Below are 13,909 nucleotides of genomic sequence, written 5' to 3'. Positions count from 1 at the left end.
ACTTGGGCTTCTACTCCCAGTTTATACATACTAGTTACATTTGACAGACACTATTTTACAATAGTTCTCTTTTGTTTGTTTTTATTCCCATCCTTCAGCTCCACTCAACCCCTCCCATCCATCTTTTTTTTAATTTGTCATATACTTTTCAACTGTGCTGTGATGTTTCACAAAAATTCTGAACCTTTCTATTCTCATAGATTCAACAGATTGTAAATTAAAGATAAATATTTTAGCTAAGAGTATTGGTATATTATTGATCGATTGACTATGACTTTTTAAATCACCCAGCAGTGCTATTTGCAGAGTTAGCTCCAGGTAAATGTTGCAATTCTTCAGCCATTCCTGAACCTGCGACCAAAAATAATCTACATATGAACAGTACCAAAACTTAATGATCTAATGATTCTGTCTCTTCGCAGCAAAATCAGCGGAACTAGGATAGTTGTATCCCCCAAATATATAACATTTTATTAGTTGTGAGAATTTTGGATAATAATTTTAATTGAAAAACTAAAATGTTGGAATCCCACATCGTTTTGTGTAAGTTCATAAACCATGTGCCATGGAATCGGTACATTAAAAATCTCTTCCCAACTATTTTGCAATCTATATGGTAGAGCTGTCAATTTTTTGGTCCTTAAATGAAACCGGTATACTTTTTTATTTATCACAATTGTCTTTAGCCAATTTTGGTCTTTTAATGCGAGGCCGACAGACAAGTTCCAGATAACACTGTCACTTGGATTTTTGTATTCTGGTATTCAAGACGATGATGCTTTACGGTATATGCTTTGCTTAACAATATCTCTCATCTGTATTTTCAGAGGGAGAGAGAGCACTGCCTTCAATCCCCAAGTAAGTATCTGCCATACACTAAATGATTTGTCAATGGGTATACTTTGAATGTTCATTCACGTAAAAATTATATATGATGGTGTTAACATAAAGAGCTGTGTAAGAAACAAACAAACAAAAATGCGGGGAAAAAACATCTGCTCAGTAAATCTATTTGTAGGACCCCTAGCGTCAGAGCTCCTATTGGTCCATCACCTCCACAATAGATCCTTCCAAGACTGTTCTGTTCTCTTATTGGTTCAGCACCTCAACACTAGATGCTTCCAAGAAGAAGAGTGGCTCAGTGGAGGAGAATGATACTCAGCATAGAGTGGATGTTTTCCACATAACCCCAGAGATTATTTTCAGGAATATGCTGGATCCTCCTGGAGTTGCTGTGGATGCTGTTGATTTACTTGCTAGTTTTAGGTTATGGAATTTCTCATGTTGATCCTCTCTGTCTCCAACCTTTACCCTTCAGGGTGCCCAACAATGAGAAGAGGATAGTAGAGGGGGTGGTCCGGAGCGCCGGGGTGCGTGCCATCTCTGTCTCAGGTAAGAGATCTGTGCCTCCTCAACATCGCTGACTGTTTTACTGTACTGGATATAGCTGGGCTATTGATGGAAGTCCATATATGGGCAGCTGCTGGAGAAAATATGACCATGCTTTTTTATCATATAATCCCAGTCAAGATAATTCCAGATGCTTCCTGTCCATTGATCTGTAAAGCCACTGGATATTATTACATATTAGATATCTAATACAGAACCCATCACATGAAATCCCTTACTTGGATGTGTGTGGGTATTGGGGTTTAATGATGCTCAATGATGGATAAACAGGCTATTATACTTTAGCCATTTATGAAAAGCGGGCAGAATTGATATGATTTAGGCCTAGTCTCTGTCAGCTCTAGTCTTTGTTGTTGATCCTAAGATATAGATGGTTAGTGCAATCACAGGACATGTTAAGCTTTCTCCACCGATTATTTCTGTAAGAGCAAGAACAGATGCCGGGCGTGTGTGTAGTGGTAACAGGAAATCAATTCAGCATGATAAGTAATGGTGAAGCTGAGTAATTCGGGGCTGAAGGGCTGTAACACCATGGCGGATAATAAACGTCATCTGCTGAGACAAACAGTCCAGGGCCAGGTCAGATTTAACCTGTGTCCCAAATGGCACCATATTCCCTACATAGTAGTACACTATGTAGTAGTAGTACACTATGTAGTAGTAGTACACTATGTAGTAGTAGTAGTACACTATGTAGGGAATATGGTGCCTTTTGGGATGCATCCTTAACATGCCTGTGGATTAGCAAGTGGCAGGGGGAGTCAGTGCTAATGAGATGGGTAGAACGGGAGGGGATTGGCGGGTTGTGGAGGTTAACGGGGGCAGCAGGTGCCTCTATCTCTCTCTTCCCCATTCTATTTCTTTCTCTCTTTCCCCCCTTCTCCCTCTTCCCCAGTCTATCTCCTCCTCTCCCTCCCTATCTCTCTCCCCCTCTCTTTCCCTCCATCCCTCTGCCTCTCTCTCTTTCCCAGTCTATCTCTCTCTCCCTCCCTATCTCTCTCCCCCTCTCTTTCCCTCCATCCCTCTGCCTCTCTCTCTTTCCCAGTCTATCTCTCTCTCCCTCCCTATCTCTCTCCCCCCTCTTTCCCTCCATCCCTCTGCCTCTCTCTTTTCCCCAGTCTATTTCTATTTATCTCCCTCCATATCTCTCTCTCCCTCCCCCTCCATCCCTCTGCCTCTCTCTCTTTCCCAGTCTATCTCTCTCTCCCTCCCTATCTCTCTCCCGCTCTCTCCTTCCCCCATCCCTCTGCCTCTCTCTCTCCCTCCCTCCCTATCTCTCTCTCCCTCCCCCTCCATCCCTCTGCCTCTCTCTCTTTCCCAGTCTATCTCTCTCTCCCTCCCTATCTCTCTCCCGCTCTCTCCTTCCCCCATCCCTCTGCCTCTCTCTCTTCAACAGTCTATCTCTATCTCTCTTTCTCTTCTTTATCTCCTAAATGTCAGAGGACTGTGATGGAACTGCTGAATGTTAATAGCCTGGGGGCTCCAGTGACAGACAGATTAAGGCCTGATTGAAGGGGTTGGCCAGAGCCCTGTTAACTGACCAGAGGTTAGGGGTGTAGAGAGTCAGACATTATGGTATCAAAGAGATGCTTGTTTACTATGCTGCTGAGAGCGGAGAGCCTGGCACTGAGGTTGGGAGGTTCAGAGGGTGACATAGGGTGTCATTAAATGTCATAGGGTGTCATTAAATGTCATACGGTTTCATTAAATGTCATAGGGTGTCATTAAATGTCATAGGGTGTCATTAAATGTCATAGGGTGTCATTAAATGTCATAGGGTGTCATTAAATGTCATAGGGTTTCATTAAATGTCATAGGGTTTCATTAAATGTCATAGGGTGTCATTAAAGTGTCATAGGGTGTCATTAAATGTCATTAAAGTGTCATAGGGTGTCATTAAAGTATCATTAAATTGTCATTAAAGTGCCATAGGGTGTCATTGGTGCCCTAGGGTGTCATTAAGTATCATAGGGTGTCATAGGGTGTCATTAAAGTGTCATAGGGTGTCATTCGTGCCATATGGTGTCATTAACTGCCATAGGGTGTTATAGGGTGTCATTGAGTCTCATAAGGTTTCAATAAATGTCATAGGGTGTTAGTGTCACAGGCTATCTAAGGATTCCTCAGCTCTCAAGGAGAAGGTGAATTATATGTATGGGAGTCAGTCATAGGGAACTATTATTTGATTGTAGCTACACAATAATATGAAGGTTGAGAGGTGTTGTATTCACTTGTAGTATATTTTCACATATTTGGTTTAGAGTTTACTGGTGTGTTTTAAACTATATGGTTTGATTATTTTTGGGCATATTCTCACAGTAGGCCTATTTAACACACTTGTTTAAATGAAGTTCTTGAAACAAACCACAGGAGAAGTCTACTCTCTACTACTATCAGTAAATAATAGTAATACTGCTAGTTTCAGTTGCAGGCTATTTGAAACTGTTTTAGTTATTTTTTGTGAATATGTTTTAGCAATCTATTCAGACAGTTAGGAAGATCAGAGCGGGAGACAGGCAAGTGGAAGAAACCGTGAGCAAGGTGGGGATCGAACCCCGGTGTCCGGTGGGGAGTTGTATATGAGACTTATGCCGAGAAGTGTTACAACGACACCACAGCTCTGCACTTGATCGTTTTTTCGATATATGGCTGAAACCTCCAGTGACGATACATGAAGTGTTTGTGTTTATGTTCTGAGACCGTCCGAGTACCATGTTTACACCAGTTCTCCCTGATACCATCCGTCAATGCCATTTCTCAGAAAGAGGTCAGAGAGAAATTCCCTTAGGGACAGCAGCAGCTTGCTGCTCACACAAATCCAATATATTTAACTGAATTCATTCCAAATGTGTCAACGTACAGTTGTACACAAGACCTTTTGTAGAAGTGCGAATCAATTCCTTAGCCCTGGCTGCCATATCAGGCATAGCATAGTGAAGGACTTATTACTATGCTGTTGATTGAAATGCAGAATTGCCATAATTTGAGTGAGGCTATAGTTCTCCTGTCGGCTTTGACTTCCCTGTTGGTATAGGAAAGAAGAGATTTATTCATATTATTATTGACGTATTTCATGTCGTTTCATAACAGACGTGCCATGACAGAGTGGTAATGATTTCTGAGGTGTAAATGGATATGTAGCATTTTGTCTGTAATATGGGGAAGCTTCGGACACCATCACACCAACATTTATCACTCCTTAACATATACACAAATGCTGTCTGCTGCTCAATGTGTGTTCTGTGGTGTTGGGGGAAGTTTCCCCTAGATGCTAATTTTGGGTCAGTTTTGCATTTTCCCCACTAATGGTAAAAGTTAGGGTTGAGGGAGGGGAAGCTGATTCTAGATCTGTACCTAGGAGAAACTTCACCCCGGAGCTGTTTCTGTCAGAAGAACTATTAGTCTCTTTTTCTCACCATCTCTCCCGCTCTGTCATCCCTCTTTCTGATTGGCTGAAGATTCGGTGAACTCTGGGACCCCTACGCCTCCTAAACCTGCTAAAGCCAGGCGCTTTCTCCTTCCTTTCGTCTTCTGTGCCCATGACTCTCCGCCAAAGGGTACCACTGCTCTGATTGGCTGACTCGACTGACTCTGCTTTCTGTTTTGCTCTGACTAACCCTGTCTGCCCCACTGTCCCCAAATCCCCAACACTCACACAACACGTGTGTAGGGGAACTGGGGGGACGAAAGTTCTGGTGTGAAGTGCACTAAAATCTCTCTAAAATGACTGACAAAGCAACACCTACAATGGCCAAACAGAACTAGCCTGGCGGGAAAGAAGGAACATGTCTAGTGAATGAGATGACGTACATACCCTATCTCTGACGTGTCTGAGAATAAAAAACATTGAAACTGATCCAGTTTTCCAAGACAGTGAGTCCCCATTTTTTATTTTCCAGGAAGCGTGTCGTCTGCTGATTGTAGTCGAGCCATGGCCCGCAAATCAATAGAGCATGCATCCCAAATGACACCCCATTCCCTATATAGCGCACTACTTTTGACCTGAGCCCTATGGGTCTTGGTTAAAAGTAGTGCACTATATAGGGAATCGGGTGCCATTTGGGATGTATATAGAGCCTGACGGGGCTGTATCTGGGCTGATCGCGCAGGTATCTGGTTGATCCACAGCCAGGTTCAAGATGCTGTAAGCATCAGACCACCAGACTCTTAAAGACACCCTTTAATAGCTGTACATCTAATTTAACAACCATCTGTTTATCTTGCTAAAATGACACCAGTGATTTATATGTCCCTATCATTTTAGGTCGATTTTGTCAAACTGAGTTTATGCCCTTGTACAAGGATAATGTGTCAAAAAAAGTATCTAACTAACAAAGTTAACCAATACTGACTTCTGGACATGTGACTTCTGTCCTGCCCGCTGTCACCTGTTTAACAGCTTCGTATTGGTCCACGCTTCTGTCTCAGCTGTTTAACAGCTTCCTATTAGCTCACGTTCCTGTCCGTCACAGTGGCCCATGCTAAGAATAGCCAATGAACTCCACTGACCCCCTTCCGAACAATGCTGGCTGAAGTTCACTACTCTGGCTGTCCCCTCAACCAAACTGAATCAGGTTCCACACATTCCAACAACAGACTAATTCAATTTAAAGTAGAAGCTTAGAAAATAAAATACTTTCCCACTTATACTGAATAAAAGCATGGATTGGATACACTTGTGAAGTTCCCAGTCCCTGCTTGTTTTGAGGGAGTGTGGGTCACGGTAACAATCATTAAACCCATTTTGAATTAATTATACTGTGTCTTTTATACTTTTCATATCTTTCTATGGTGTGTAACCTCTCCCGCTCTCTTTCTCTCCCTCTCCCTTCCTCCCTCTCTCCCTTCCTCTCTCTCTCCCTCCCTCTCTCTCTCTGTTTGGCATGCTCTCCTTGGACCTGCAGAGGATTGTAGTGGGGATGGTAAAGTTTGCTTTTTAATATTTCTCTCCATTCCTTCCTGTCACCTGCTACTAACTCACTGGGGTCATGGGGGATTCAGTGGGTTGTGGGTTGTGTTGTGTGTGTATCACTCATGAATCATATCAATCAAATGAATCATGAATAAAATTAAATGGATCTGTTTTTATCTATCTGCTTGTAGAGGTTTGTCATTAGTAATGCACTAATCATGCAATAGACCTGATTGGAGTTAGGGAAACAATGTAACAGTTAACGTTTCCAGAAAATTTGCTGAAATCTGTCTTAGCTGCAGTGGTTCCCTGTGATTCAAATCGATTTAGTCTGATTGAGCCTGTCTGGAGTGCCAAATTGACAGTTTGCACTTTTAGAACTATTCTGTTGGTCCCAAGGTGCCAGGCAAGCTCAATCAAGCACAGTTGAAAGTATTTGAAATAAAACAAATACTAGTTGACCCCAGGTCTGGTCTGTCCCACGCTCTGGAACTGTATCCACAGAGAGTCTCAGAGTAAGATCAGTTGTGCCTTTTTTATTATAATGAATAAGATTAGATGGGGGGGTGGCTCCTACTCTGAGTGGCTTTTTGAATACATTCCCTGCTGTCTGCCTGCGTCTTTAAGGGCCCTGCTCCCAGCCCTCTCCCAGCTCGGCCTCATAAAGAGAGCTGAGTTTGGCGAGCTCCGTGGCACCGCGGCATTCCTGTCTAAAACGGGCCGTCTGATGGCTAGCTACATACTACACAGAGTCTGCTGGTCGTTTTTCCCTAAGAGGAACAGCAGCCAAGACGGCACAACTAGCGTATTACCATTTTAGATCAAGTCAAGACTGGACATCAAGTGGCCGTTCACATACTGTAAACACCTAAATCTGTTTATCTAGGGGACTGGGAACGGCTTCTCTCTTTCTCACTCTCTCTCTTTCTCACTCTCGCTCTCTCTTTCTTACTCTCTCTCTCTTTCTTTCCTAAAAAAAAGAGAAGTGAATAACTGGTTCCATCCCTCCCTGGTCTCCACATCCCCTCCTCTTTCTCCCTTACCCAGAAGCCCATCTGTACTGCTAAGCTCTGATCAGACAGACCGACGGAGCAGACAGATATGGCTGAAACTGTGCAAGTTGGAAACGGACATGCTTGTGTTTCTGTGTGTACTGTATGAGAGAGTGTGTGGACGAGAGAGAGAGAGAGAGAGAGAGAGAGAGAGAGAGAGAGAGAGAGAGAGAGAGAGAGAGAGAGAGAGAGATAGAGCGCGTGTCTTGCCCATGTGTCCAGCAGTGTAGGAGTTTGCAGAGGAGCACTTGCTGTCTGACTCGCATGTTTATTTTCAGCTTGCTCTAGTTACTTGTGTGGAAGGATATACGTATCTAGCTAGCTGCATCTGTGTGTATCCGTCTCAGACAGTGTGTGTGTGTGACTGGACTTGACCAGTAGACTGACCACGAGGCTGTTGTGTTTCTGCAGAGACGGATGACTATGCTGAGATTATAGACGAAGACGATACCTACACCATGCCCTCAAGTAAGTGCAGCTCTATGCTCCCTAGTAGTAATACACTATGTTGATCTTAATGTGTGCCCTGCTAATATGTTGTCCAGACTGTCTCGAGGGATACAGTCCAGATGTGTTTTTATCCATCTCTCTCCCTCTTTCTCTCTCTTGATCTCCTTTTTCTAGCTTTTTGTCTCTCTCTCTCTCGTTCTTTCTCTTTTTCTATCTGTCTCTCTCTCTCTTTCTTTCTTTCTCTCCTTGTCTCTCTTTCTGTCTCTCTCTCTCTCGTTCTTTCTCTCTTTCTATCTGTCTCTCTCTCTCTCTTTCTTTCTTTCTCTCCTTGTCTCTCTTTCTGTCTCTCTCGTTCTTTCTCTCTTTCTATCTATCTATCTGTCTCTCTCTCTCTCTTTCTTTCTTTCTCTCCTTGTCTCTCTTTCTGTCTCTCTCTCTCGTTCTTTCTCTCTTTGTCTCTATCGCTCTCGTTCTTTCTCTTTGTTTCTCTCGTTCTCTCTTTGTCTCTCTTTCTAGCTGTCTCTCTCTCTTTGTCTCTCCCTCGTGTTCTTTCTCTTCGTCCTTCTCTTATCTAAATTCCTTTGACCGTGGCCCGGGTGCTGTATGGTGATCTGTTTTCTCAGGCTCTGTGTGTTTGTTGATGTGGCTAGTGGATATGTTAGTTTCTACTTCCCAGATACCCCACACACGCTGCCTGTGTGTGTCCTTTATCGAAACGTAACGAGATTGTCTGGTACACTCAAAGTTTGGTTGTCATGGTGACGGTGTAAGTCTATACACATACTGTAACGGGATAGTCACGTATTCTTATTGAGGATCTTTCATTTCCCAGCACTTCCATTCATTTATATTCCTGCTGTCCAAATCAGATACTGATTCTGTTCCATTAGGATTCACTGATAGTCCAAGAACATATCTATGGAATGCTTAGTAGTACATCATCAGTGAAATCCTTTTACTTGTCACAAATGTTCATTATATGGAATAGTCATGTCAGTGAGTAGTCATCAGGACGGAAAGAGACAAGTGCCCTTTGAGTGTACTGGAGTGAAAGAATGAGTTAGTCATAGAGTTATAATCACTAGAATGGACAAAGCACCTTAGACCATGGTACACCCATAGGCGCCAGCCTTGAGTTTAATTTTAATTTCCGTTCTAGTTATTGTAATTATATGTCTCCAGTAACCCCAGGCCTTTCTTTGGTGGCCATGATGCCAGGTCTCGTGGGATCATATGAGTCTGGAACACAATAGCCCCTGCAGTGGTGTAGGTTGTGTCGCAAATGGCACCCTATTCCCTACATAGTGCACTACTTTTGGCCAGAGCCATATGGGCCCTGGTCAAACGTAGTCCACTATATTGGGAATAGGGTGCCATTTGGGACAGAGCCATAGAGTGCAGCTAATTCACCAGGTTGTGGAGTGGTCTGGGCCAGCTGACTAATAAGACAGTCTGGTTGTGAAACAAAAAGTTATTCTGTAACAAGGAGCTCTGTATATGGAGACGGAGGAGTCCCATCTCATGCTAACACTCGAGACCAGAGCTCTCTCCATTCAAACAAGTGGTCCATCTAGCATCTGTAGGTTTCTTCATACCGCATGGGGATTTGAGTCCCACTCGGTCCCACCGGGCCTATACCCAATAAATAATCTGAGTCCCAAATGGCAGCCTATTCCCAGTTTAGTGCGCTACTTCTGACCAGGGCCCATAGGAATTAGAATAGAGTGCCATCTGAGAGGCAGCCTAAGATAACACGTTTATCCATTTCTAGATGATCAAGTTCTAATGTGACACGTGTGGCTTTCTAGCACATATTCTTGTTCTACAGGATAATCTGTTTTTCCCCATTGACACCCATCTCTGTGCACTCACAAGTTGGTTCTTTTAAAACCACATAACATCTATTCCCCTCGGTCTTACTTTCTAACGTGTGTGTTTGTTCTGTTGCGAATGGTTTCTAAAAGCCACCTCTCTTTATCCTAACCGCCCAGCAGTGAGCTATGGAGTAGATGAAGGTAACGCTGCCTCTCTCTTTCTGTTTGTCTCTCTGTTTTCTGTCTGTAATTGTGCTTGTGTACTGTACTAGAACGGCTCATTCAACTCTTCTACTGGATGTATTTCATAGGTTTAGTAACCTACTGGTCATCTTAAAATCAAATCATTTCCCTCTAAAATGAAAGTTTGACAGACTTATCAGATTCAGCCATAGGCCTCCATCCCAAATGGATCGGAATTGTTTCATTTCATCAGCTTAGAGGGTTCTGGTCTTTTTCACTCCATTCAAACCCCTGAAAAACGTTGAATTTGAAGTGAACTATCACTTTAATACTGTTTGCTGAAACCAAGTAAAATATCTCACTAGCTGTGAGATGAAGCAATCTCATCCATTCAGTACCAGAGTTCAATGCGTCTTCAATAGTGATTGTTCAATTGGCTTATTTATTTATTTTTCATGTTGATGTGTTTCTTCCTTGGTTTTTCTTTAATTTCACCATTGCTTGAACGTTTTGTTGTGAAATTCCATTTATAATTTAGTTTTGTTTGTTAGGTGTCTGTCTGAAGAGATTGTGCAATCGTCTTAATTGGATTAGAGCGTCTGGTAAATTACTAAAATGGATACAGTCAATCAAACCCAAGTGGTAGCCTGTTGTAATTTGAAATCCACAGGGAGGAACCAAATATATCAAGTACTATGTCTGTTGACATCACCACAGCCTGATCATTTTATGTTGTAGTGTGCATGTCCTTGCCTGTTGGTGGGTGTGAATTGCCTTATACAGTATTTCATACAGTATTACCATCTACTGCAGTGAAAACACAGCCAAGGAATCTTGCTGTTATTATTAACAACCAAAAAAGGCCTCATCAACACACACACACACACAGATCAGCATAGTGGTGAGTCATTCACCCTGTAAGTTATCTCTCCCTCCCCAGCCAGGGACTATGAGAGTCAGTGTAACTAACAGGAGTTATCTCTCCCTCCCCAGCCAGGGACTATGAGAGTCAGTGTAACTAACAGGAGTTATCTCTCCCTCCCCAGCCAGGGACTATGAGAGTCAGTGTAACTAACAGGAGTTATCTCTCCCTCCCCCGTCAGGGACTATGAGAGTCAGTGGAACTAACAGGAGTTATCTCTCCCTCCCCAGCCAGGGACTATGAGAGTCAGTGTAACTAACAGGAGTTATCTCTCCCTCCCCAGTCAGGGACTATGAGAGTCAGTGTAACTAACAGGAGTTATCTCTCCCTCCCCAGTCAGGGACTATGAGAGTCAGTGTAACTAACAGGAGTTATCTCTCCCTCCCCAGTCAGGGACTATGAGAGTCAGTGTAACTAACAGGAGTTATCTCTCCCTCCCCAGCCAGGGACTATGAGAGTCAGTGTAACTAACAGGAGTTATCTCTCCCTCCCCAGCCAGGGACTATGAGAGTCAGTGTAACTAACAGGAGTTATCTCTCCCTCCCCAGCCAGGGACTATGAGATCCAGAGAGACAGGATAGAGCTGGGACGCTGCATCGGTGAGGGACAGTTTGGAGACGTCCACCAGGGAGTGTACAACAGCCCGGTAAATAGTACTGTAACAAAGAAATAGCACTGCAACTGTCTGGCTAAATGCAGCCTAAGCATCTCCCCTCTCACCCTCAGTCCTCACGTGTTCCTTTCAATTCCACCCCTGTTACTGTCTAGCTAAACACATCTGGCCTCTTATTTAGGGTCTGAATTGTCATGATATTGTCCACTACCAGTAATGCACACACAAACAAATCCAATATTTTCTCTAATTTCTCTTCCAGGAGAATCCCACTCTAAACGTGGCCATTAAAACATGCAAGAACTGCACGTCGGACAGCGTGCGCGAGAAGTTCCTTCAGGAAGCACGTGAGTGTGCTGAGATGTAGTGCTGCGTCGCTGTCATGGGCCTGATGATGACTGCAGCTGCTGCTGATTGCCATGTACACACACACACGCTGCCTGATTGTACTCTCAGGTTTCTTTGCTCGCTGGGTTTACACGGTTCACAGACTGTTGAGGGAGGAATATGTCCTGTTTAAGGAAGCCGGTAACTGTAAACATTGGCTTCGTCACATATTTCACCCTATTCCCTACATATAAGGCTCTGGTCAAATGTAGTGCACTATGTAGAGAATAGGGTGCCATTTGGGACTCATATATTGACAGTGTTTGTACTGAGAACAGAGCCCCCATGTGTTAGACCTATCCCAGGGAGCGTTTTGTCTCTTTCCACTCGATCTAAACTGTTCTGTGAAATCCTCACACCCCTTTGTGATGTATGTGTTCCTCAGTGACCATGCGTCAGTTCGACCACCCCCACATAGTGAAGCTGATTGGTGTGATCACAGAAAACCCAGTGTGGATCATCATGGAGCTGTGCACGATGGGAGAGGTGAGGCGACCAGGAGTTTATTTGGATCAGTACGTACAGTAGGTGTTGTTGAACTTCTTGTCATTCTTGTAATAAATGGGAGAACACAGAACACATTTGGGAACAGGGCCAAAGTTTCTCTATCATTCCTGCTGTCATCCCTCTATCTCTGTCAAAACAAAGAGGATATCTTGTATCTTATCGATGTTTTAATCTCTTCCAGTTGAGGTCATTTTTACAAGTAAGGAAGTACAACCTGGACCTATCAACGTTGATCCTGTTCTCCCACCAGCTCAGCACAGCTTTGGCCTACCTGGAGAGCAAACGCTTTGTCCATAGGTAAGACCATCACCCACTTTAACAGCTGTTATTTAGCTTTACAGAGGCAATATAATATTACGTTTTTGACACTTTCTAATATATTTTTTGGTGCCACGCTGTCAAAATACCCATGTTTTCCAGGATTCCTACTCATGGTGTATGTGTGTATCTCCTCAGGGACATTGCTGCCAGGAACGTGCTAGTGTCTTCCACAGACTGTGTGATGCTGGGAGACTTTGGCCTCTCCCGCTACATGGAAGATTCCTCCTACTACAAAGGTACAAACCACAGAGAGAGATAGAGGACGCTAGTGCCCAAAAGCCTGTTTTAGCATGGGCAGCGCCATAATGGGACAGATACAATGATGCCATGTCTATGGTACAAACATACGGGCTTCCAGGCTGATGTTTTACCACCATCTGCTGGTTGTGAAAGCTATTGCAGGCTATCAAAATGTTGAACTCCAGGGTAAAGTTTCCCCCCTTAGTACAAATCTAGGTTTAGCTTCCCCTCCACCAATCCTAACCTTAACCATTAGTGTGGGAAATACAAAACTGACCCAAGATCAACATCTAGGGGAAACTTCACCCTACTAAAATGTTGACAGTCTATTGCTTAACTGGGTTTTCAGCTTCCAAAGGGAAACTGCCAATCAAATGGATGGCTCCAGAGTCCATCAACTTCAGACGCTTTACCTCAGCCAGCGACGTGTGGATGTTTGGTGAGTTTGGCAGCTACAAATAATGCTTATCTAGCGATCAACACGCGTGTGTACACGCGCGCGTGTGTGTGTGTGTGTGTGTGTGTGTACGTGCGTCTGTGTGTACGCGCGCCTGTGTGTACTTGCGCCTGTGTGTGTGTGCTTGCATTCGTGTTTGTGTCTGTCTGTGGTGTTATATCTAGAGCACCTCCCCTCCAGGTGTGTGTATGTGGGAGATCCTCATGTACGGTATCAAGCCCTTCCAGGGGGTAAAGAACAATGATGTCATCGGGCGGATAGAGAACGGAGAGCGTCTGGCCATGCCCCACAACTGTCCCCCCACCCTGTACAGCCTGATGACCAAGTGCTGGGCCTACGACCCCAGCAAGAGACCCCGCTTCACAGAGCTCAAAACCCAGCTCAGGTCAGTACCCCTGAGGGGAGAAGTTCAGGTCATGCCAGTGTTGTTTTACACACGTTTTCCCTCCTTCATAACTCTGGAAGAATGATATTCAACATTGCTACTCAAGAGGTCACTGTTTCATGTATTAAAGTATAGGACACTTCAGTAAAGTTTGGAAACAGTGTGGTCTCCGCTACTTAAGTTGTAGTCCACATAAGAGGCAACAGGTGGATGCCATATTCCCAATAGACCATTGAAGTGCATTGAGTGCTGATAA

General features: G+C 43.9%; 1 protein-coding gene across 5 annotated transcripts in view; it reads left to right on the top strand.

Moving 5' to 3' along the window:
* The window catches only part of ptk2aa (protein tyrosine kinase 2aa), a 168,649-nt gene that overhangs the window by 136,798 nt on the left and 17,942 nt on the right, over window positions 1-13,909 (top strand). For 2 of the 5 annotated variants that reach the window (XM_038972166.1, XM_038972165.1), the window contains exons 13-23: window positions 828-858; window positions 1,319-1,392; window positions 7,786-7,842; window positions 9,819-9,839; window positions 11,292-11,389; window positions 11,619-11,703; window positions 12,129-12,229; window positions 12,432-12,547; window positions 12,707-12,807; window positions 13,161-13,250; window positions 13,449-13,653. In XM_038972166.1, coding sequence (XP_038828094.1) covers window positions 828-858; window positions 1,319-1,392; window positions 7,786-7,842; window positions 9,819-9,839; window positions 11,292-11,389; window positions 11,619-11,703; window positions 12,129-12,229; window positions 12,432-12,547; window positions 12,707-12,807; window positions 13,161-13,250; window positions 13,449-13,653 — 979 coding nt within the window. Of the gene's footprint in view, window positions 1-827; window positions 859-1,318; window positions 1,393-7,785; window positions 7,843-9,815; window positions 9,840-11,291; window positions 11,390-11,618; window positions 11,704-12,128; window positions 12,230-12,431; window positions 12,548-12,706; window positions 12,808-13,160; window positions 13,251-13,448; window positions 13,654-13,909 lie in introns of all 5 variants that reach the window. The other 3 variants (XM_038972168.1, XM_038972167.1, XM_038972164.1) reach the window with 2 other exon arrangements.

Source organism: Salvelinus namaycush, chromosome 32 (assembly GCF_016432855.1).
Source record: "Salvelinus namaycush isolate Seneca chromosome 32, SaNama_1.0, whole genome shotgun sequence".
Taxonomy (NCBI): Eukaryota; Metazoa; Chordata; class Actinopteri; order Salmoniformes; family Salmonidae; genus Salvelinus; species Salvelinus namaycush.
The sequence above is the reverse complement of the archived record's forward strand: the minus strand, read 5'-3'. Positions and strand labels throughout refer to the sequence as shown.